Below are 23,419 nucleotides of genomic sequence, written 5' to 3'. Positions count from 1 at the left end.
AATAGTGCTTCCCATGGTGTGGAAGGCCAGTGGTGACTGATGAGTCAAACGAGGTGAACGGGCAGCATCTTCAGGGAAGGGAAGTCCCTTTAAGGTGATTATAATTCTCCTCTGAATCACAATCAGTAGAAAACCCAACGTCTCACTTAAGCTAAATACATAAAAATTCACCAAAGATATGTCTCTAGGGTACCCAACCTGAAAAGTAGGATGTGGGGGCCTAGCATTTTCTGGTAAGAATAAGTTTGAGTCACAGAATTTGGAGCACTAGAACAGATCAAGGTATATAGAGCCTACAGCAAGGATAGAGCAAATGCAGCACTATAAGCCAGGCCCAGACCTGAGTCATGGACTAGCCTCTCTGTCCTCCTCCGAGACCACCAGCCCACAGTGATGTTGGTTCCCTCAAAAGCTGACACTCAAGAGGAGAAACCTATTGCACTGATGCCTCTCAGACCATCCAAAGAAACAGTCCTTATTTACTTGGTCTACACCTTATCAACTGGACAAGGTTGGGTGGTTGTCTCAGTCGCTTCCAGGCTGTTCTAACAAATTACCATAGACTGGGTGGCTTAAACAACAGACATTTATTCCTCACGGTTCTGGAGTTTGGAAGTCCAAGATCAGGGTGCCAGCATGGTCAGGTTCTTGATGAGAGCCCTTTCCTGGTTATGTTCTCATATGGCTTTTCCTTGGCACTTGAGACAATGAGATCCCAAGTCTCTTCTTTCTTTTATAAAGGCATTAATCCCATCATGAGGGCCACATTCTGATAACCTCTAACTCTAATAACCTCCCAAAAGCTCACCTCCAAATACCACCACATTGAGGGTTAAGGTTTCAGCATATGAATTTTGGGGGGACATAAACATTCAATCCATAGCTGTTGCACATAAAGAACAAACTCCTGACATCTCCAGCAAAGCATAACAGATCTATTTTGAACCAAAATTACTGTGGCATGAGCCGAAAATCTCTGAACATAGAAAAAATATCAGAAAGGCCACCAATTAACCACCTATGGAAGTCATCAAAGAACAGTGTGGAGTAACTCCGCAGCTCAGTCAGCATGGCAGTGCAGTCAGCATGGCAGTACGCAATCAAGAGGTAAAGCCCAAAGCCACATGTGGCCTTTGTTTTAATTTGTTTTTAATTAGTTGTTTTTAGGTAACCACAATAAATAAAGGAAATTTTATTTCCAGAATAAAGGAAAATTTCAAAGCTTCCTCATGTATGAAATCAGGTGCAGGCTAGGTAATCTGATCTCAAGAAAAAGATTAAAAAAACATAACATTTAGACAGAAAAACTCTATAGGCACTATCCAGGTGAATCCCAAGTACAGATTGTGATAAAGAAGGTTTTTGACCTGACATTGAAAAATATGCAAGGGGTCCAAACATTTATTCAGTGCTTAAAATATTCCATGCACTGTTCTCAGTGCTTTACATGTATTAACTCATTTAATCCTCATAACAACTCTATGACGTAAATATTATTATTGCCTGTATCTATGGAAGGAGAAGCTAAGGCATGCAGATTTAATAACTAACTTCCCAAAATAAAAGCTAGTAGCTGAAAAAGCGGGGGTTCAAACCTAGGCAAGTTGGCTTCAGAATGCACTGACTGCCTCACATACAAAAAAGAACCCTGCGCCCACAGTGGCCAAGAGAACTAAAAGAAACTAAGTCAGACTTCAACTAGAGGATACAAATAAAGGCTGAACAAGAAAGGAAGACAGGTGACAAAAAGGATTAAGTTAAAGAAGATCAGCTTCCAAAAGAGTAGTTAAATGTTCTGTGATTTTATTCTAATGGATCGTGTGTGAGAGGGTGAAAGAATGTCAAAGAGAGGCCATGAATTCCAAGGATACAATCTCAGGAAGCGAGATTCCCCAAAGTTTCTTGAGTGGTGTCAGCCATTAACCATGTGAAATGGCTGGGACGCTTTTTGTGTGGGTTGCCAAGGATGCCCACTGTGACTGTAAGGCCTCTGGGCATTTCGAATCAAATTCAAATCAAAGCAAACTCTAGGGCTAGAGGGAATAGGCTAGAATGCAACAACATCAGTTTAGACATCCTTAGTCATTTGCTCAGTTTTCCAAGTTCTTATATGGAATACAGCATGGATTTTGGAGTCAGGGAGCTGTGTATTCTAATCCAAGTTTCAATACTTAATATGTTTTTAGACAAATTAGTCTCCTTGGCCTCAGTATTCTTGACTATTAAACGGAGATAATATCTCTCAGGGCTGTGCAAGAATTTAACGCAATATAGTCACGCACCATGTAACGACGTTTCTGTCGGCAATGGACTGCATATACAACAGTGGTCCTATAAGATGAGGTGTGTAGTAGGCTATACCATTGTGTAAGAGTACACTATATGACATGTGCATAACGACAAAATCACCTAAGGAAGCATATTCCAGAACATATCCCTGTCATTAAGTGACACATGACTTCTGTATAAAAAGCACAGCAAAGTGTATAACACACACCATTCAACTAATGTTAGCTCTATTCCTTTCCTGAGCATTTCCAAGAGTCCTAAAAGACCTCAGGCCTGTAAAAAGAATACCATAAGAAAAAAAATCCTTACAAGCTTTAAAGGTAATATAAACACCTCTGAATAAAAACATCTTACAATATTAAATAAATTGAATAATAAATCTATTATGTCAGTTGGCTAAAACTCAGCAATGAAGTCAGAGTTCAATGTTCTTAGTCTGGCCTTTTTCTTCTCACAACAATAACAAAGGTATGCTACTGTTTTATTTTCAAGAATCATCCGTTGTTCAAAACTGAGCACAATAATTAAACAGCTGTACAAACAAACGCCAGAGGTTATAAAATTTAGGAGCAGAGCTAAGACTAGAACTTCTCCTTCTTGAATACTACACTCTGAATAAAAACTGTCTCTTTTTCTCTCTTAAGTATCAGTATTAAAGACGCAAAAATAAAAGTCCAAAACTTAGTGAGGACAAAATGTTTCCACAACCTATACAAAATCTATAAATATCATAAGAATCTGGAAAAAGTTTCAAATGAAGTTGTGAGAAGTTTGCTTCAAATTTAGTATCTTTTTCCTTTTAAATAACAAGTTAGAACACCTCTATAAATACAAAGCTACACCTAAAGGAACTGGGAAAAGAAGAACAAAGAAAGCCCAAAATCAGCAGAAGGAAGGAAATAATAAAAATCCGACCAGACATAAATGAAATAGACTAAAAAAACAATAGAAAAAAGAAACCAAGAGCTGGTTCTTTGAAAAGATAAACAAAATTGACAAACCTTTAGCTAGACTCACCAAGAAAAAAAGAGACAGCTCAAATAAATAAAATCAGAAATGAAAGAGGAGAAATTACAATGGACACCTCAGAAATACAAAAGATTATAAGAGAATACTATGAAAAGCTATACAACAAATTGGATAATCGAGAAGAAATGGATAAATTCTTAGAATCATACAACCATCCAAAACTGGATCAAGAAGAAGTAGAGTATTTGAATAGACCAATCACCAATAAAGAGATCGAAACAGTAGTCAAAAACCTCCAAAATAATAAAAGTCCAGGACCAGATGGCTTCCCTGGTGAATTCTACCAAATATTCAAAGAAGACTTAATACCTATCCTCCTCAACTTGTCCCAAAAAATCAAAGAGGAGGGGAGGATTCCTAACTCATTCTATGAAGCCAACATTATCCTGATACCAAAACCAGAAAAAGATAACACAAGAAAAGAAAATTACAGGCCAATATCATGATGAACATCGATACAAAAATACCCAGGAAAATATTAGCTAATCAAATACAACAATACATTAAAAAGATCATACATTATGATCAAGTGGGTTTTATTCGAGGGACGCCAGGATGATTCAACATCCACAAATCTATCAACGTGATACACCACATTAACAAAATGAAGACTAAAAATCACATGATCATCTCAATAGATGCAGAGAAAGCATTTGACAAGATACAGCATCCATTTATGATAAAAACTCTCAATAAAATGGGTATAGAAGTAGAATACCTCAACATAATAAAGGCCATATATGACAAACCCACAGCTAATATCATTCTCAATGGAGAAAAACTGAAAGCTATCCCTCTAAGAACAGGAACCAGACAAGGATGCCCACTTGCACCACTCTTCCTTAACATAGTATTGCAAGTCCTGGCCAAAGCAATCAGGCAAGAAAAAGAAATAAAAGGGATCCAAATTGGAAAAGAAGTGAAACTGTCACTTTCTGCAGATGACATGAGTTTTTTCATTTTTTAAAGATTTTATTTTTCCTTTCTCTCCCCAAAGCCCCCCAGTACATAGTTGTATATTTTTAATTGTGGGTCCTTCTAGTTGTGGCATGTGGGATGCCACCTCAGCATGGTTTGATGAGCAGTGTCACGTCTGCACCCAGGATCTGAACCAGCAAAACCCTGGGCCACCAAAGCGGAGCACGCAAACCTAACCACTCAGCTACGGGCTGGCCCTGACATGATTTTATATATAGAAAATCCTAAGGAATCCACTAGAAAACTTTTAGAAATAATAAATGAATACAGTCAAGTCACAGGATACAAAATCAACATATAAAAATCAGTTGCATTTCTATACACTAACAATGAAGTAGCAGAAAGAGAAATTGTTGGAAGAAATTGAAGAAGACACAAGGAAATGGAAAGATATTCTGTGCTCTTGGATTGGCAGAATTAACATAGTTAAAATGCCCATACTTCCTAAAGCAATCTATAGATTCAATGCAATCCCTATCAAAGTTCCAACAACATTTTTCACAGAAATAGAACAAAGAATCCTAAAATTTATATGGAACAACAAAAGACCCTGAATATCCAAAGGAATCCTGAGGAAAAAGAACAAAGCTGGAGGTACCACACTCCCTGATTTCAAAATATATGACAAAGCTATAGTAACCAAAACAGCGTGGTACTGGCACAAAAACAGACTCACAGATCAATGGAACAGAATTGAGAGCCCAGAAATAAACCCACACATCTATGGACAGCTAATTTTTGACAAGGGAGCCAAGAGCATACAATGGAGAAACGAAAGTCTCTTCAATAAATGATGCTGGGAAAACTAGACAGCCACATGCAAAAGAATGAAAGTAGACCATTATCTTATACCATGAACAAAAATCAACTCAAAATGGATTAAAGACTTGAATGTAGGACCTGAAATCATGAAACTTCTAGAAGAAAACATAGGCCGTACGATCTTTGACATCAGTCTTCGCAGTGTATTTTCAAGTTACCAAGTCTGACTGGACAAGGGAAACAAAAGAAAAAATAAACAAATGGGACTACATCAAACTAAAAAGCTTCTGCACAGCAATGGAAACCATCAACAAAACGGAAAGACAACCTAACAATTGGGAGAAGATATTTGCAAACCACATATCAGATACGGGGTTAATAGCCAAAATATACAAAGAACTCATATGTCTCAACCACAAAAAAACCAATAACCCAATTGAAAAATGGGCAAAAGATCTGAACAGAGATTTCTCCAGAGAAGATATACAGATGGCCAACAAGCACATGAAAAGATGTTCAAGATCATTAACTATCAGGGAAGTGCAAATCAAAACTACAATGAGGTATCACCTTACTCCCATCAGAATGGCTGTAGTTAACAAGATAGGAAAGAAGTTTTGGAGAGGATGTGGAGAGAAGGAACCCTCAAACACTGCTGGTGGGAGTGCAAACTGGTACAGTCACTATGGAAAGCAGTATGCAGTATGCTCAGAAAATTAAGAATAGATCTACCATATGATCCCGCTATCCCACTGCTGGGTATTTATCCAAAGAACTTCAAAACACAAATGCATAAAGATACATGCACCCCTATGTTCATTGTAGCATTATTCACAATAGCCAAGACTTGGAAGCAACTTAGGTGCCCATTAAGGGACAAATGGATACAGAAGATGTGGTACATGATGGAGTAATACTCAGGCATAAGAAATGATGAATTCCAGCCATTTGTGACAATATGGATGGACCTTGAGAGTATTAAGCTAAGTGAAATAAGTCAGAGGGAGAAAGTCAAATACCATATGATCTCACTCATAAGTAGAAGATAAAAACAATGAGAAACACACACATAGCACCAGAGATTGAATTAGTGGTTCCCAGAGGGGAAGGGGTTTGGGAGGAGGGTGAAAGGGGTTATTAGGCACATGTATGTGGTGATGGATGGTAATTAGTCTTTGGGTGGTGAACATGATGTAATCTACACAGAATTCAAAATATATTATGACCTACACCTGAAAGTTATATAATGTTATAATCCATCGTTACTGCAACAAAAAAAAAATACAAAGCTAAACCTCTGATACTATACTCACACAATCAAAGAATGAACAAACTTGAAAAAGTAATATTTTTCTTTGGCAAAATCAGTAAACAAATTTGCAACCTTGTCAAATGATCATTTCCATCTAACATTTTACTTAGTAGATAAACATTCGTAAAAAAATTGTAAATAGCATAAATACTTTTCTCAAAACGCTAAGTGAAAGAAGCCAGACACAATAGATTATATATTTTAGATTCCATTTATATAATATTCCGAAAAAGCAAAACTAGGGCAGACCCAGTGGCACAGTGGTTAAGTTTGTGCACTCCGCTTTGGCAGCCTGGAGTTTGCAGGTTCAGATCCTGGGTGCAGACTTACACACCACTCATCAAGCCATGCTGTGGTGACATCCCACATAGAAGAACTAGAAGGACTTACAACTAGAAGATACAACTATGTACTAGGGCTTTGGGGAGGAAAAAAAAAAGCAGGAAGATTAGCAACAGATGTTAGCTCAGGGCCAATCTTCCTCACCAAAAATAACAATAATAATAATAAAGCAAAACTAATGATAGAAAACAAATCATTGTTTGCCAAGCCAGGGGTGGGAGGAGGGCACTGACTGAAAAGGGACATATGAGTTTTGGGGGTAAAGGAAATGTTCTATATCATGATTACAGTGATAGACAACCATATATACGTTTTCAAAACTCACCAAACTCTACACTGAAAATTGGAGAATTTTATTATGTGAAAATTATACTTCAAGAGTTTCTAAAAGGTTATACATAATAAGTCAACATGCTTTTCAAAGAATAATTTCAGTGTAAACATTTTACTTAGTAAATTATTTGTAGAAAATTTGTAAATAATATAAATGTTTTTCATAATCATAAACAGTATTTACTTTCTGATTTTTTATAAGAAATATTTTTTAATTTTTTTCTAGAAAAACAAACAAAACTAAGAAGTACTTGAAAGTGACCTTGAATGCAATTTAAAACCCTCCAAAAATGTTTTGTAAACTCAGTACAATGACATAGTACCTTGCAAGTCTCAATACTTTTCCCAGAACGTAACAGAGGTTGTAAATTCGGGTTGTATAGGGCCAAGTAAACAATATAAGTGAGTAGCAGGGAGCAAGTGGTACTGTGGTAAACTGGAGAGCACCGTCTTTCCCATGTGAGTTGCCACCACTGGGTCCTGCAGATTGATGCCAGGAAAGAACACCAGCCACGGTGTAGCCAGAGCTTCTGATGTGTAAAGAGGAGCAGAAATCTGGACTTTTATGTGAAATTCCTGATATTTTAGAAAGATGGTTCAAATTTTTTACAACACTGTATGGGCCAAACAAAACACATCCATAGGCAGAATTATCACCTCTGGTCCACAGTGCATGCTTTGTGAACTTTTTCAAATAACAAAGTCTTGCCATCCTTCGAATTGCTTACCTCTTTATTTGTACTGACTCTAGAATAATGTGGAATACTACTGCGATTGAAGTCAAATTCATCTCAAAATTACATGAAGGCTAGTCACTTCTGGTCATTTTGCTGAAAAACCAAATCCTGTTTACATGTCTAAGCATACTGGTTGGTAATAAAAGGAAAAATCCGTTAGAATAAAAGGAGAAGTGGTGAAGAAAAACTGAAGAAAATCATAACTTTAAGATCATATCAGCTTCTAGAATCCAGAGCAATAAAATAATCCACATGTTGAAATTTGAGAACTTCATTGCCCCAACTAGTCCAACCTGGCTGTAAATTTCGAGCAAACAATTCCAAACATTTCCCATCTGGCTTGATATAGTCTTTTAGAACCTCTGTCCAAAAAAGAGAAAAAACACAAAAATTATTATTAAGAAAGGAATCAATATCATTTTAGCAGTTAAGAGTAGAAAAGCAGGGATGTTTCCTTAAAAAGAAATACAGCAAATTAATTTCAAGGATGTCATCACAGGCTTTACTATTTATAATTAGAAAGACATTTGAAATAAATACCCCTGAGACTGGGAACAATACCATCAGAACTTTCAGGAGTCCTCATTTATCGGTTTTCATTTATAGATGAGAGATGAGGATTTTAACACCCACACCAGTGACTTTTCAGTTTTCCAATACTGCTGACATATCTCCTGAGTACTAACTCAATTTATCTTTTAATAAATGAAATCCATGCATGAAAAAGAAGTCCACAGGAACAATACAAAGACAACCCACCTAAAAAACTAAGATAAAATATACGTCTCCGCAAACATACTTCAGTGAAAGAGCAGGAAATGAAGAGGTGGACACAGACGGAAATATTCAGAACATACAACCAAAAACTAACTAAACTACCTTAGCTATAACTTGGTAGTACTAAGAACGTCCCCTCACTCTCAAATTATAGCTCCTTCTTTACCTAAAATTTTATCATATAATTTCCACCATTAAGTCTTCCTTATTCAATATATTAAACTACTGAAAATCATATATTGTTGAGGAAAAAGATCCTCATATACATATTGGCTAAAGAGCTGTTATCTACCCTAACAGAAAGAAAACAATGCCACAGAAACTATTTTTTAAAGCACATACTCATTTGGATAACAAACATTTAAATGAGTTTAACCTTCATCACGTTGCTGGTTAGCTATATTAACCACGTTACAGGAACTGGGTGTGAAAATAACAATTCAGGAATGAAAAGTCACTAGAACAGGGTAAAATATAGTTCTTAATTGCTCTACAAGATTGAGCTTGGAAGAAATCTATCAAATTCCTTTTAGGGATGAGAAAGATTCCTTAGGAATACTTGATATAGGTATAGTTTAAAAGACAATATATGAAAGATTTTATGTTTCATAATGTTCTTCAATTGCTCTCACAGCAAAATAATTGTTTATTTGTCTGAAAGCACTGGTCCTGTTTATCAAAAGTCAAAGAATTAAAAGTATTGCCTATAACTCAACTGAACTCAAATTTGGGCTTTGATAACTTATAGAAGATACTGACAAAAAGACTTCTAGTCCTTTCATAAGTAATGTTACTAAACTTGAAAGATTTCCCCAGAGTCTTAGAGGATAATAAATCTATATCATTTTTCCATTTTTTCCCCATGAAGTCAATGCCTTACTGACCTCGATTCACTTTTAATGTGGTCTGAGGTGATACCGAAGCAAGGTTTTGTTTGCTTGTTTTTGCTTGTTTGTTCAGTTTTTCAGTACAAAAATGCTGGCAATTCTATTTTGGAACTTTAAACTAGAGTCTGAACTGGAGTCAGCCAGTCAAAAATGTTTACTATTCTGAGCACCTACTATAATCAGTGCTCCGGGACTTAACGAAGGAAACAGACATCCATGTGTTCTAAGAGCTCACAGTCTAATAGAAAAAGATGGCCAGGTACTTGGAGTGGAAAAATACATACAACCGAAATCCATTTACCACCTCCTACTTTCTCAATGTAACACATTTCTGCATGGCTTTTTTCTTTCTAGTTGAGAAAGCAGAAAATCAAGCAGTAACGTTTTTACAATGTTAACCATATATGCTTAATTTCAAAACAAGGTAAAAGAAACAGGCAAATTAATGGAAATGCTTTATTCTTACTAATTTCAAATATCAATTTCAACATAAATGCAAGATCTTAAAAATTCTCATCACAAGAAAAAATTATGTAACTATGTGTGGTGATGGATGTTAACAAGACTTTTATTCTTGTGATCAGGAATCATCTCAACAATATACACAAGTATCAAATCACTATGTTGTACACCTGAAACTAACACAATGTTATATGTCAATCATATCTCAATAAAAAAAGTAAATTCAAATGTATAGATTTAAATATGAGCATCACATTTTTATACTTAGATAATCACATAACATCTGGCATTAGAAAAACATACTTCTAACCAATGCAGAGGAAGTAATCCATGCATAGCCAGTCAGTCTCCTTTGGCAGGGCTGGAGAAGTGGCTCAAATGTCAGTGCATAGCATCTAATTAAACTATGTTTTACTCTTCAAATAGAAACTGTTAGTGAGTAAAGTAGCAAAAAGGAGTGGAAATCTCTCTAAAGTAAATACAAAAAAATCTTGACTAAAATACTTTTATTTCATAATTTTTCTACCTTAAATCTTTAAACTTAAGACTATACATTTATAACATTAGGTTTTAAGCCACAGCTATTGATGGCTTATCTTTCAATCTTTAAGAGGAAGCTTCAAAACTTAAAAGTAGAGTAAATGTATCATTTTGAAATGGAATATACTGCCGATTTGGTCTTTTTTTTTTTTTTACATTTTGTAGTGGAAAAAACAAATTAAAACTTTTAAGAAAAGCTTGGTGTTTCTAGAAGCAAAAGAGAGAAGAGCTCGCTTTATGAATTTGTAGAAAGGAGTTTAAGAATATTTATTTACATGGCAAAGTTCTAAGCATTGTATATAGAACATATATTATCTCAAATCTTAGAGTTATGATTTCAGAGTAAAACATACTGCAGAAATCCGAAAGTTGCTTTCTAGTGGCTTTAATCTGTATGGCTCTATACCTAAAATAGATGCACTTGCTATATACTAACATTAACTCAAAATAAAGAATTACAAACACTTCTTGTCTACCACTACTGAACCAAAACATAAGGATTATATGCTATCAAGTCATGCAGACGTTTTCCCCAAAAATCTAACTTTTGTTTTCAAATGTTCTCAATCCTAAAAATATGTTTGTGCTGCTCTCTACCGGAAATATGGCAGAAGTGCATTTCATAGATTAATTTTTATTACTATTGATAAAAGGCTAATTTTTATTCACTATTTTAAAACTTTGTCTCTAAGGCTAATCTTCAAATGTAATTTTATTCTATTTAAAGGAATTGATAAATAGTTTAACTAGCACTGGGAATGAAAGGCTTTGGGTCTTAGCTTTTGAATTTTTAAAAGCAAAAAACAGCCTTAAGACAAACACTAAATTAAGCTTTGGTACTCACCAATTGATAAAAAGAAAATTCAAATGAGAAGAATACAAATTATATTTCCTTCATCGAGTATAACTGGTGCCAAACATAATTTTTTTCCTCCAAGAAGAGTACAATCTCATTTTTCATTTAAGGCATGTAGTTAATGTATTAAAGAGTCTATGATAGTCCAAAATTTAAAGGCGATTATTCAGAGAATCTCTCTAGGTCAAGAATGCATCAACAGGTAGACATCTGAATATTTCTCAAATGAAGTGACACTTACTCTTCTGCATAAGTGATTTAAGATAATAGAAATCCTAAGTGCTACCAATAAAAATCCCTTTGGGAATTTGTATTCAATTTCCTATGTATCCTAGCTCATGAAGTAACCCATATTCTGCAAAACAGTATGATAGGTTGGTGGCCTGTAGTTTTCCTGAGTGGAAGCTTGACGGTTTGGGGTTATCTAAGCAGGGATCACCAAATTAATAAAGTATATATTCCTGAAGAAATTTTTTGAATAAACTTGAGTAAAATTTTTTGAGTAAACTTTGAATACCAAATTCAGTATTTCCCAAGGACTTACATTCCTATTTTTTTAAACTCTCACTTGGAAAATTTAGCATTTACTGAGCTAATATACGCTACAGAATTTCAAATATGTTATAACCAATCCTCACAACTCTGAAAGATTAAATTTCAGGATTCTCTCTTTAAATGAGGGCTTTGAGGTGGAAAATGACTAGAGTAACTCGCTCAAGTGGCAGAGCCAGGATACAAATTCACGTTAATCAATCTCCAAAGCCCACACTTCCCACTATGCCTTGCTGCTCAGTTTCACTGAGCCGTGAACATTACAGTAGAGCATTAGGACCAGGAGGAACTGCAGGCTGCAGCAATTACCTTCCCCACGGTTCAGAAGAGCAACACTACCTAACGTAAAACTGAGAGTCTCTACCAAATAGCAAGGGAATTCTAACCATCCTCTGACTGCTATTCTGAGCTCTTGGTTTTAGAACAAGCAAAGGATAAAGTACTGGTAGTAAAATTAAGTTCCTCGCTGAACTACAGTCCTCAGATGCCCCATCAGTCTCCACTCTGTCAAGGTCGTAAGTAACCGATAGTAAGGAGAACCTGAAAAACGGTAAGAGAGGAAAGGCTGAGGTAATACAGAACTAATCTACGCAGCAGGCCTTGTCGTCTGGTGGATCTGTCTCTTGCTTCAACAGTGTTTGTACAGAATATACCTGGGGACTCCCTTCTTCCAGCCTCTGCTCACCCTCCAACCTCCTTTCCAGTCACAACCTCTGGGACAAGCCAACACTGTTTTTCGGTGGTTAGCTCCTTATTGCCAACCAAGCAAGAGCTCCCAGATCCATCAGAATTATTCCACTGAGGCGGACCGCCATCAACCACCTGGTCAATCTGCATCTGTAGGGCTCCTACACCTGCCTCTCTTGGGGCTTCTACTTTGACTGCGATGACGTGAGTCTGGAGGACATGGGTTAACTCTTCTGCAAGTTGGCAAGTTGGCCAAGCCTGGTTAAAGATGCAAAACCAGCACCGCAGCCACACCCTCTCCCAGGACATGAAGAAACTTTCCCAAGGTGAGCGGAATAAAGCCCTGGACCTCATGGAAGCCGCCATGGCCCTGAATAAGAATCTGAACCAGGTGCTTTGGGGTCTGCATATCCTGGGTTCTGACTGCACAGACTCCCATCTCTGTGACTTTCTGGAGAACCACTTCCTGGATGAGGAGGTGAAATTCATCAAGAAGAGGGACAACTACCTGACTAACCTCCACAAGCTGGCCTGCCCTCAGGCTGGGCTGGGTGAGTATGTCTTCTAATGGCTCATCCTCAAGCACGATTAGGAGCATCCAGAGCCAAGAAGCCTTTGAGGGGCCCCTCTGCATTCCCCTGGTGTCAAGAGCTTCTGCCTGAGCCTCTCCCTGCAGCCACTAGGCAGCTTGTTAACCAACCTGGAGGCCCCTCCCAAGCTGTGGACCAAATGGAAACAATAAATCTTTCTGCAGCAAAAAGAAAAAAAAAAACTATTCAGGGCCAGCCCAGTAGTGCAGCAGTTAAGTTCACACATTCCGCTTCTCGGTGGCCCAGGGTTTGCCGGTTCGGATCCCGGGTGCGAACATGGCACCACTTGGCAAAAGCCATGCTGTGGTAGGCATCCCACGTATAAAGCAGAGGAAGATAGGCACGGATGTTACCTCAGGGCCAGTCTTCCTCAGCAAAAAGAGGAGGATTGGCAGCAGATGTTAGCTCAGGGCTAATCTTCCTCAAAAAAAAAAAAAATTCATAAATTCTGCTATAAAATTTTAAAATATTAATTAAAATAACACATATCTGACTTAATTTCCAAATCTCTAGACCATTCAAATACTAAATTCAATCCTTTTTTCAATTTGACAGAAGTAATAACAATTCTATTTTATAAAAACCTACCAGCAAGTGGTGGCTTATGTGAGTGAAGAGTACAGGGCACACTGACAATTAACTTGTGATCTGGAATGGGGAGCATTTTTACATCTGCATTCCTATTAAAACAAAACAACAAAGCAAATTATATTTTAAAGGGCAATTTTTTAATATATAAGCCACAATTGCCTTGATTTTTTTCACATTTCAAATAGTATCTGAATCTAAAATAAATTGAAGAAAGAAACAATAATAGAAATCAACAATTTATGTATTGAGACATTTCCAATAATTTTCTTTTCTACAATAATGACAAACTACAGATAAAACAAAGGATAATATTAAAAATTTCACATGCTATAACATTCACACTTATCTAGTTTGGGCCATTTTCAGATTTTAAAAATGTAAAAATTAAAGAAAATCAATGATCATTGTGTCAATAATTTTTAAAAGCATAACAATTAATACATTTATATAATTTTGAAAAATCATCTTCCCTACCTTAATGGTAAAGCAATTTCTTCTCGAACTCTCCCCAGTATAAGACCTTCATAAGGCTTTTTGTGTGGAGAATCTAATGGGAATACAAACTCTCCTGAATTGGTGATCTGATAGGAAAGAGTCAAAGAAAAAAAACAAATCATACATCCGTAAATATCCAGGAAAGGGTTTTTTTCCCCTATCACTACATCTTCCACAAAAGAAAAAGAAATTATTAAACCTCTAGGCTAGTGCTGTCCAATAAAAATATAATGTGAGCCACAAAACACAAGCCACATACATAATTTAATTTTTCTAACAGCAACATTAAAAAAAGTAAAAATGCAGAGAACTGATCGGTGGTTACCAGGGGACGGGGGAGGGGAGGGGAGGGCACAAAGGGTGAAGTGATGTACCCACAACATGACTAACAATAATGTACAACTGAAATTTCACAAGGTTGTAAACTATCATAATCTTAATTAAAAAAAAGTAAAAATACAGTAACAGTAATCACAATTATATATTTAATCTAATGTATCTAAAATATCATTGCAATATGTATCAATTCAAAAAAGTTATTGAGATATGTTACCTTCTTTCTTTCATACTAAGCCTTTAAAATCCAGTGTATATTTTACACTTAACCCCACATCTCAATTTTGACTAGTCACATTTCAAGCACTGAGAGCCACATATGGCTAATGACTACCATACTGGACAGAACAGCTATAAGGAATTAAGAAATATTTTAAACATCATTTTATCACCTTGCACACAAAAATCTCTACTCTTCATTAAAATTTGTTCCTGGAAACCATGCCATCATTAATTCATTTATTCATAAGTTCAAATAACATTTACTGATTACTGGCAATGTGACCAAGTAGACTATAATAAAGTATTTTCCTTTATTTATAGGAAATAGTGTCATTAAATACTATCAGAACTAAAATTAATAATGAAAGAAGCTCGAGGATTGATGAGAGAGACAATACTTAGTCCAATCCCTTGGCATTATAAACCCAGAAACTGAATTTTATCATTTCACCCTCAGACTTTCAAAGACTCACCTAAGCTAATCAAACTCAAAACACAATTTATAATAACAATATAAATTCATTAATTAACCACGGAGATACATATTTTAACTGTTAGAATATTCATATCTATTATCTATGGACCTTTTTACCCTATATCAAGTACCTAAAAAGCCAAATCAGTAAAGTCCTTTTATCACCACTAGGGCCCATGAGAGACAGCATCTCTTCCACGCAGTGCTGTATAAACACTGGCAAATTCTTATTCTTTGGATATCCTTTATTCTCAATGCAGATTACTCCTTCTGTTATAACAATCTGTGTAATTACCTTAAAGTGTTTCATATAATATATTGTATTTTTGTTTTAAACTCTGGTCAATCATACCATCTCTTAGAACTGATTACTATTGCAAGTGAATAAATGGTCTCAGTTTTTACTGTAATAACATTTTACCAGTTTTGATTTCAGAAGGTAACATTTTCCTGACTTTGGCCCCAGTCTCTGACTATAAAAGGACTGGCATAACAGACAGGGTACTGTGGGGTTTTCTATTCCTGTCATGCTCCTATACCAAATCAACCAAAGTTAAGCCCAAAGTACATGATAAAAGCAAAGATACAACTGTAAATGTTTGTTTGCCAAGTTCCAGAAACAGGGGCAAATAAACAGTGTACACAGCTTCTAGAAGATATTCCAGTAGACTTCAAGGTACACACAATGCACATAAAAATAGAACTCTCCTCTGTCTAAAATGAATATACCAGCTATATAAATATTAAACATTCAGTTGATAATAACCTGGCTTACTTTTTAAAATGTAGGAGGACTTTTGCAGAATTTATCTAAGTAGACAATATATCTTTAAAAGGATGTCCAATGAACTCTGAACTGAGGCCTCATCTTTCTATATTTTTTGGTATTCTTATAGCCAGCAGAGATACTAAAGATCATTCAACCAATCCAAGAGTTGGAATCATTTCTCTCAAAAATAGGCACAGCAGCACGAAAGGCACTGAGGACCTAAGTTAAGATTTAAAGTAAGAAAGGTTCTTGGTCCACCATCTTCCCACCCCTCCCACATTGGGTTACTTTGCTGTTTTCCCTCCCATCCCCAGCAACATAAGAAAAAGGAGAAAGAAGGAAAGAAGTCACAAAGGGTGAATGAAATTGTGGATGTGTAAAGAGGAAGAAGACGAAGGGTAAGACTATTTCTGTGTTTAGTGACAGATTCCCAAAAGTTTTTTTGTTTTTTTAACTACAGACATCAGACCTTCTTAAAATGCCATCCTGATATCTCCCTAAGTGATTCCTAAGGCCAAGAGTGTGGGACTCTACTACAAAAAGACACAGAACAAACAGGTAAAAAACGCCTTGAGAGTAAGGAGACAAAAGTATTTAGCATCAAAGTAAAAGTTTTAATTAGACCATGTTGAAGGAGTAGAGCAGTGACATGTTAAGAATTAAAAAGCAGATACTACCTTTACGTGACTTATATGTCACGCTATATTAACAAATAAGTTAACTTCTGAACTTACTTTTACCCAGTGCCATTCAGCAACTATCTCCACAGACCAAGAAGGATAAAGTTCTTCCTTTACAAAACGTAGGTGCTTCTGTCTATTGGTCACCCAAGTAATAACAAGACAGTTTGGAGCAGCCAGTTTAGGGATAGGTATTTGCTTTATCTGCAAGGGTGATAAATAACTGTACCTAAAAATAAACAGAAAAAGAAATTAGCAAAATTCACTGCAAACCAGAAAAATAAGCAGGGAAAAGAGCTGTATAATACTGACTCCACAAACACAAAGCTCCTATAGCTAGTTATTTGTATAAGTAAATATGAAGCCACAGTGACACCCAGTGGATGCATTATTACATGCAGGTCGGAAATAACTTCATTTTTCATTTTTACTAGTTTAAAATTGTCAGGCTATATTTCTTCATCACTTCTAGATGCATTGCATTTCAGTAATTTTACTAATATTTACAACATGCTTTTCTCCCATTAAAAATTAATTTTGTTTTGTTTCCATATCCTGTACATTACACAGGGACCCAGTCACATGAGTTTTGAAACTACTGTCTCAACATTTCGTTATATTTTCAACCCTCAGCCTGTCATCCTGCTTCTTTCTTCCACTGGGCTCTCTGAAACCTTCATGCTTTCATTACAAAAAAAAAAATTAAAAATTCTGTAGTCTTGCACCTGCTGGCCATTAATAGCATGAAGTCTATTTCATTTTGCCAGAACACTACCTGCTCTACAATACCCAATCAAATGAATGTGGCCCTTTCTCCAACACACCAGAGAGAGGAGAGGTCAGTATCCTCCCAGCTCCTCTACTGCTGCTGCCAGGCTATATAACTCATCCACCTTTGCATAAAATCTCCTCCTCTTTGAAAAAGATGCTATCCAACTATGCTAGCCTTAGTGTTCCTTATGCAATCTGCTTCCTCCACACTTTCCATATTCAATGAGGACTTAAGCTCTGAGACTTTTCTACCTCATCAAAACAGATCTTGCTATTATCTTTGCCGTCCTTGCCATTACTGCCATTATGATAATTTGAAAGCACAATCTATATAATGTGCACACCTCAATTATTCTTCTCCTGAACAAATACAACTGCATTCATCCCACTTCAAAACTCCGTTACAGTGGCCATAATCTGGACCTTGTCATCATTCACACTTGCTCCATCTTAGAAACCATAAACTTACATCTCTGGCCATAAGCTCCTATCCCCCACCTATTCTTAGACCTCACCCAAGCACCCAGTGCCCTATCCATCCACCTTACTGAGCCTATCAGTTTCTTCCTGCCCACACTTGCTCCTCTTCTCCACAAATACCAATCACCAATCACTTCCTTGCCCTCTCACCAGTACCCTCAACTCCCATCCCCCCCAACACTCACCCCACAGCTCCTTCAAATCTACAATCTTAAATTCAATTCAACTTCAACACAACTTTTTCAGATGGAAAAATCAAGCGGGGAAAAACGAAGAACTGAAGAATTGGGTCAATTAAATGTATTCTCAGGCTCTCAGAACTACTCAAATCTTTTACTTCTCCTTGGCCAACATCACAAACCCTCACCTATTTTCAAGTCCCTTGCCCAAATTCACTCTTTGCAGATGAAGTTAACTCATAAATCAGTAAAAATACAGGCCACCAGACTCCTTCAACAACCTAACCCTTTCCTCCCTCCTTATATACCTTTACTTATCTATTTCTATATATTTCCTCTTAAGGAAAATGGCATGGCTCACGTATTTAAAGCTTATCCCTCCAGCTGTGTTATCTTATTCTCATCTTCTTATATCTTGTAATGCTAATTATCCCCTCCTTCAGCATTTTCAACCTCTCTAGTAGTTCCTTACCATCAGCCTACAAATATGTTTATACTCTCTGATTCTAATGGAAGAAAGAAGAGAGAGGAACGAAGGAGAGAGGGGGATAGGGAAACAGAAGAGAGAAATTCCCTCAGTTCAGTCTCATTCTGTCTACAGCTAAGCTAAGGATTGGTATGCATTTAGTCTTTCTACTTTCTCTCCTTTATTTTATTCTTCAGTTGACTACAATGAGGCTTCTACTACTATATTTGCTCTGGAAAAAGTAAATGACATCCAAATGGCCAAATGCAATAAACACTGGAATCCAGTTCTAACACATGGCAAATGCATGATGTCAGGAAGTGATCAATAAATATTTCTCAAATAAACAAATAAATGAGTAAAACAAATTCAGATCTCATGCACCCAAGTTTCCTGCCATCTACACCAGTACTCTTCCAGTATACTAGCATTTCTTATAATCAAAGTGATGATTTTAAAAGACTAATAAGTTTGCCACAGTATGAAAAACATCAGGTCAAAAATTTGAAGTTTGATGGTTTCAATAACTGCAGATTTCTTGATTGCTTTAATTTTATTAATTGAGTTGATCTGGGGGGTGGAAAGGATGAAAGAGTCATATTCCATTTTCTCCTTCTAATCTCCTGGAAACAACTAAGCAAATTCCAAAATATGCATCTGTTGCAATAGAGACTGTGCAATATCACCTATGCAGTATTCTTGCCAAAAATGTTTAATTTAAACCTAATTATGAAGAAATAATCAGACAAATCCAAATTGTGGGAAATCTACAAACAAGGGGCATGGACTCTTAAAAAAATGAGTCAACGTCCTAGAAGATAAAAAAAGGCTGGGAGACCGTTCTACAAGGAACAAAATGAAAAATAAAGACCAAATGTAATGAGTGATCCTTGACTGGATCTTGCATCTGAAAAACAAAAACATAGCCATAAAGAACAGTTTGAGGGGGCTGGCCCCGTGGCCGAGTGGTTAAGTTCGCGCGCTCCGCTGCAGGCGGCCCAGTGTTTCGTTGGTTCGAATCCTGGGCGCGGACATGGCACTGCTCATCAAACCACGCTGAGGCAGCGTCCCATATGCCACAACTAGAAGGACCCACAACGAAGAATATACAACTATGTACTGGGGGGCTTTGGGGAGAAAAAGGAAAAAATAAAATCTTTAAAAAAAATAAAAAAAATAAAAAAAAAAGAACAGTTTGAGGATAACTGGAGAAATCTGAATATTAATGTATATTTTATAATATTATTACCAATATTAACAGTACCCTTCTTGGCGATGGAGGATAATGGTATTGTAGTTTTGTAGGAAAATGTCCTTGTTTTCAAGAGATGCATGTTAAAGAATCTGTGGGTGAAATCATGATGTCTGCAACATCAGATAAAGCCAAGAGATGGAGAGAGAGAAAATGCATGCAGAAGTGGTGAAATATTAATAACTGGTGAATCTAGGGGAAAGGTAATTTGTTATTCATGTAGCGCTCTTTCAACTTTTCTCAAATTTGGAATTTTTAAAAGCAAAATTTGAGGAAAAGAAGCAATATAACTCACTACAATGAGATCATAAATATACACTTATAGGATAAATGGGGAAAAAAGAAAAAGTTCAAAATGTACTATGTAAAACTATCATAAAATACTATAAAAGGAAGGATTCTATTATTCAGAGTTATAAAAGCTGTTCCCCAAAGATGCTGCTAATTATGATCAAACATTTGTTTACTTTTTTAAACTTGCATAGCCTATTCAAGAATAAGATATAAAAAACTATTACTTTTCATTAAAATAAAAGGAAGGCAATGAAATTTAAGCTAGTTTTTTTAAAAAATAATTCTTGGAGAAAACTGGAACACATTACCAAAGAATATTATAGAACTGGCCTCTTTGATTCTTTTGAATTTAATACTGAACTCTAATAATGAGAACCAATGGGGAACAAATGATGCTTGGACAATTGGATTTCCAAATGCAAAAGAATAAAATTGTATTTCTACTTTATACCATATATAAAATTAAACTCAAAATAGTTCAAACACCTAAATGTGAGAGCTAAAAGTCTTAGAAGAAAACACAGGTCTATATCTTCAGGATCTTGGTTAAGGCAATGGTTTCTTTAAAAGAACACCAAATACACAAGCAACAAAAGGAAAAACAGATAAGCTGGAATTAATCAAAATTTAAAACTTTGTGCTTCAGGAACACTACACAGAAAGTAAAAAGACAACATAGAGAATGGCAGAAAATATTTGCAAATCATAAATCTGATAAGGTTCTAGTATCCAGAATATATAAAGAACACTTACAAACACAACAAAAAGACAACTCAATTTAAAAATGTGCAAAAGATTTCAAGAGACATTTCTCCAAGAAGATATACAGATGACCAATAAGGACACAAAAAGAGGCTCAATATCATTAGTCATCAGAGAAATGCAAATCAAAACCATAAGATACTACTTCATACCCACTAGGATGGCTATAATTTTAAAAAACAAAACAAAAAACCAGAAAAATAGTGTTGGCAAGCTTGGGGAGACACTGGAACGCTCATACACTGTTGGCAGGAATGTAAAATGCAAAATGCCACAGTCATGATGGGAAACAGTTTGGTAGTTCCTCAAAGACTTAAAGATAGAGTGACCATGTGATGCAGCAACTCTACTCCTAAGTATACGCCCAAGAGAACTGAAAACATATTGCCTGGAGTTAGGCAAACGACAAAGTTTGAAGGCACAGCCCTCAAGACCGCCCTCCCTTCTACAACCAACTGGAAGTTTGGGCAGTTTGCAAAACCACCCTCAGGTTCAATAATTTGTCAGAAAGCCTACTAGAACTTACTGAAAGCTCTTATATTCACGGTTAGTTTATTACAGGGGAAGGTTTATTACAGTTTATTATGTAAAGGTTATTATAGTTTGTTACAGATTAAAATCAGCCAAAGGAAGAGAGTCATAGCAGAGTCTGGGAGGGTTTTTCACACACAGAGCTTCCATTGTTCTCTCTCATGGAGTCAGGATGCAATACCTTCTTGGCATCAACGTGTGATAATACACAGCATATTGCTAAACAGAGAAGTTCATCCCAGCTTCAATGTCCAGAGTTTTTACTGGAGCTACATTATATAGGCATGATAGAGTGAATAACTGCCCACACGGTTGAACCCAGGCTCCAGGTCACCTAATACCACTGCGACCTAAAGCCCCTACCCTAAATCACATGGTTGGTCTCTCTGGTGTGGCCAGTCTCTTGACCTACTCCTCCAACCAAGAACACTTAACATGGATAATCCTATCAGGTATGACATAGCTTACCTCCCAGAAGCTGAGGGAAAAGGTCAGACTTCTCTTTGGGCAAGGCCAAAATCTTTAATATACATGTTCACAGGAAAGTTTATGCACAAATGTTCATAGCAACATTATGGCCAAAAATTGGAAAAAATCCAAACATCCATCAACTGATGAATAAATAAATAAATGTGGTATATCCGTATAATGGAATATTATTCAGCCATATAAAGGAATGAAGTACTGATAGATGCTACAATATGAATGAACCATGAAAATATATGCCAAATGAAATGAGACAGACACAAACGTCATACACTATACAATTCTATTTACAAGAAATGTCCACAAAGGGCAAGTTTACAGAGACAGAAAATAGGTTAGTGGTTGCCAGGAGATGGGCAAAGGGGTGAACTGGGAGGTATGAAGATTCTTTCTGGGATGATGGAAATATTCTAGAATCAGATATAGTGATGGTTGCACACATTGTGAATACATTAAACCACTTAACTGTACACATTAAAGTGGTCAGATAAAATGGTGAATTTTATCTCAATTTTTAAAAACATATAGTAGCATCCTTCTCTCAAGGAGCTCGCAATCTAATATTCACAATCTCATAGAAAGGACAGATCACTCACTCTTGTGACTAACATAAAGAACAGATAAAAAGTACTAAAATTTGCTAAAGGACACCAGAAACTGAGCACCTCTGCCTGGAGGAATCTGGAAAAGCTGTATGGAAGAGGTAACATTTCAGCAGGACTTAGAAGAACAAATAGGTATGAAAGGGGAAAAGATAATTTACAGTCAATTGCCATACAAGATTCTTATCCCTACTCGCCTCCTCTTTCTTATTCCTGCAATCTATCTGACCTTTAACTTGACACTCATACCTACCCCACCCCCAAATCCTCTTATTTCTTTGCCTCTACATTCACTTATTTTTCACAGCTGAAGAAGGCTGGGTCAATAAAACATACACATGCAGATAAGCCCATGAAATATGGTTCAAAAATTCCCATCACTCTTATTTACAGTAAAAGTATAGAAGAAAAGATGGTATTATACAATCACCATCTGGCAATTACCTTAATAATAACTGATGTGGGCAAGAATCATCAATGGATACTGTATTAGTTTTCTAATGTTGCTTTCAAAAATGTCAATTTCATGAAACACCAAGAAAGACTGAGGAACTTTTCCAGATGAAAGGATACTAAAGAGACATGACAACTGAATGTAATGCATGATCCAGAATTTTATTTTGCTATAAAGGACATTTCTGGGACAACTGGTAAAACCTGAATAAAGTCTGTAGATGAGATAACACTGTATCAATAAGAGCATTGTATCAATTTTAATTACCTATTTTGACAGTTGCATTATGATTATGTAAAAGAATATCTTTGCTTTTAGGAAATATAGAATGAAATATTTCAGAGCAACTTTCTCTTATTTTTAAGTGGTTTAAAAAAATTATATGCAGTTATAGATACCTACACACATGCACAAACACACACACAGAGAACATCTACATAA

General features: G+C 36.1%; 1 protein-coding gene across 8 annotated transcripts in view; it reads right to left on the bottom strand.

Annotated features, from left to right (window-relative positions):
* The window catches only part of METTL4 (methyltransferase 4, N6-adenosine), a 54,613-nt gene that overhangs the window by 16,263 nt on the left and 14,931 nt on the right, over nucleotides 1-23,419 (bottom strand). For 5 of the 8 annotated variants that reach the window (XM_046672456.1, XM_046672453.1, XM_046672459.1 and 2 more), the window contains exons 6-9: nucleotides 16,756-16,930; nucleotides 14,199-14,305; nucleotides 13,722-13,813; nucleotides 7,101-8,144 (exon numbers count right to left, since the gene is read on the bottom strand). In XM_046672456.1, the coding sequence (XP_046528412.1) occupies nucleotides 7,999-8,144; nucleotides 13,722-13,813; nucleotides 14,199-14,305; nucleotides 16,756-16,930 (520 nt within the window). In that variant the 3' untranslated portion in view covers nucleotides 7,101-7,998. Of the gene's footprint in view, nucleotides 1-7,099; nucleotides 8,145-11,304; nucleotides 12,397-13,721; nucleotides 13,814-14,198; nucleotides 14,306-16,755; nucleotides 16,931-23,419 lie in introns of those variants that run through there. The other 3 variants (XR_006890212.1, XM_046672454.1, XM_046672460.1) reach the window with 3 other exon arrangements.

Source organism: Equus quagga, chromosome 9 (assembly GCF_021613505.1).
Source record: "Equus quagga isolate Etosha38 chromosome 9, UCLA_HA_Equagga_1.0, whole genome shotgun sequence".
In the NCBI taxonomy this organism is placed as follows: Eukaryota; Metazoa; Chordata; class Mammalia; order Perissodactyla; family Equidae; genus Equus; species Equus quagga.
This window is presented reverse-complemented; position numbering and strand designations above follow the sequence as displayed.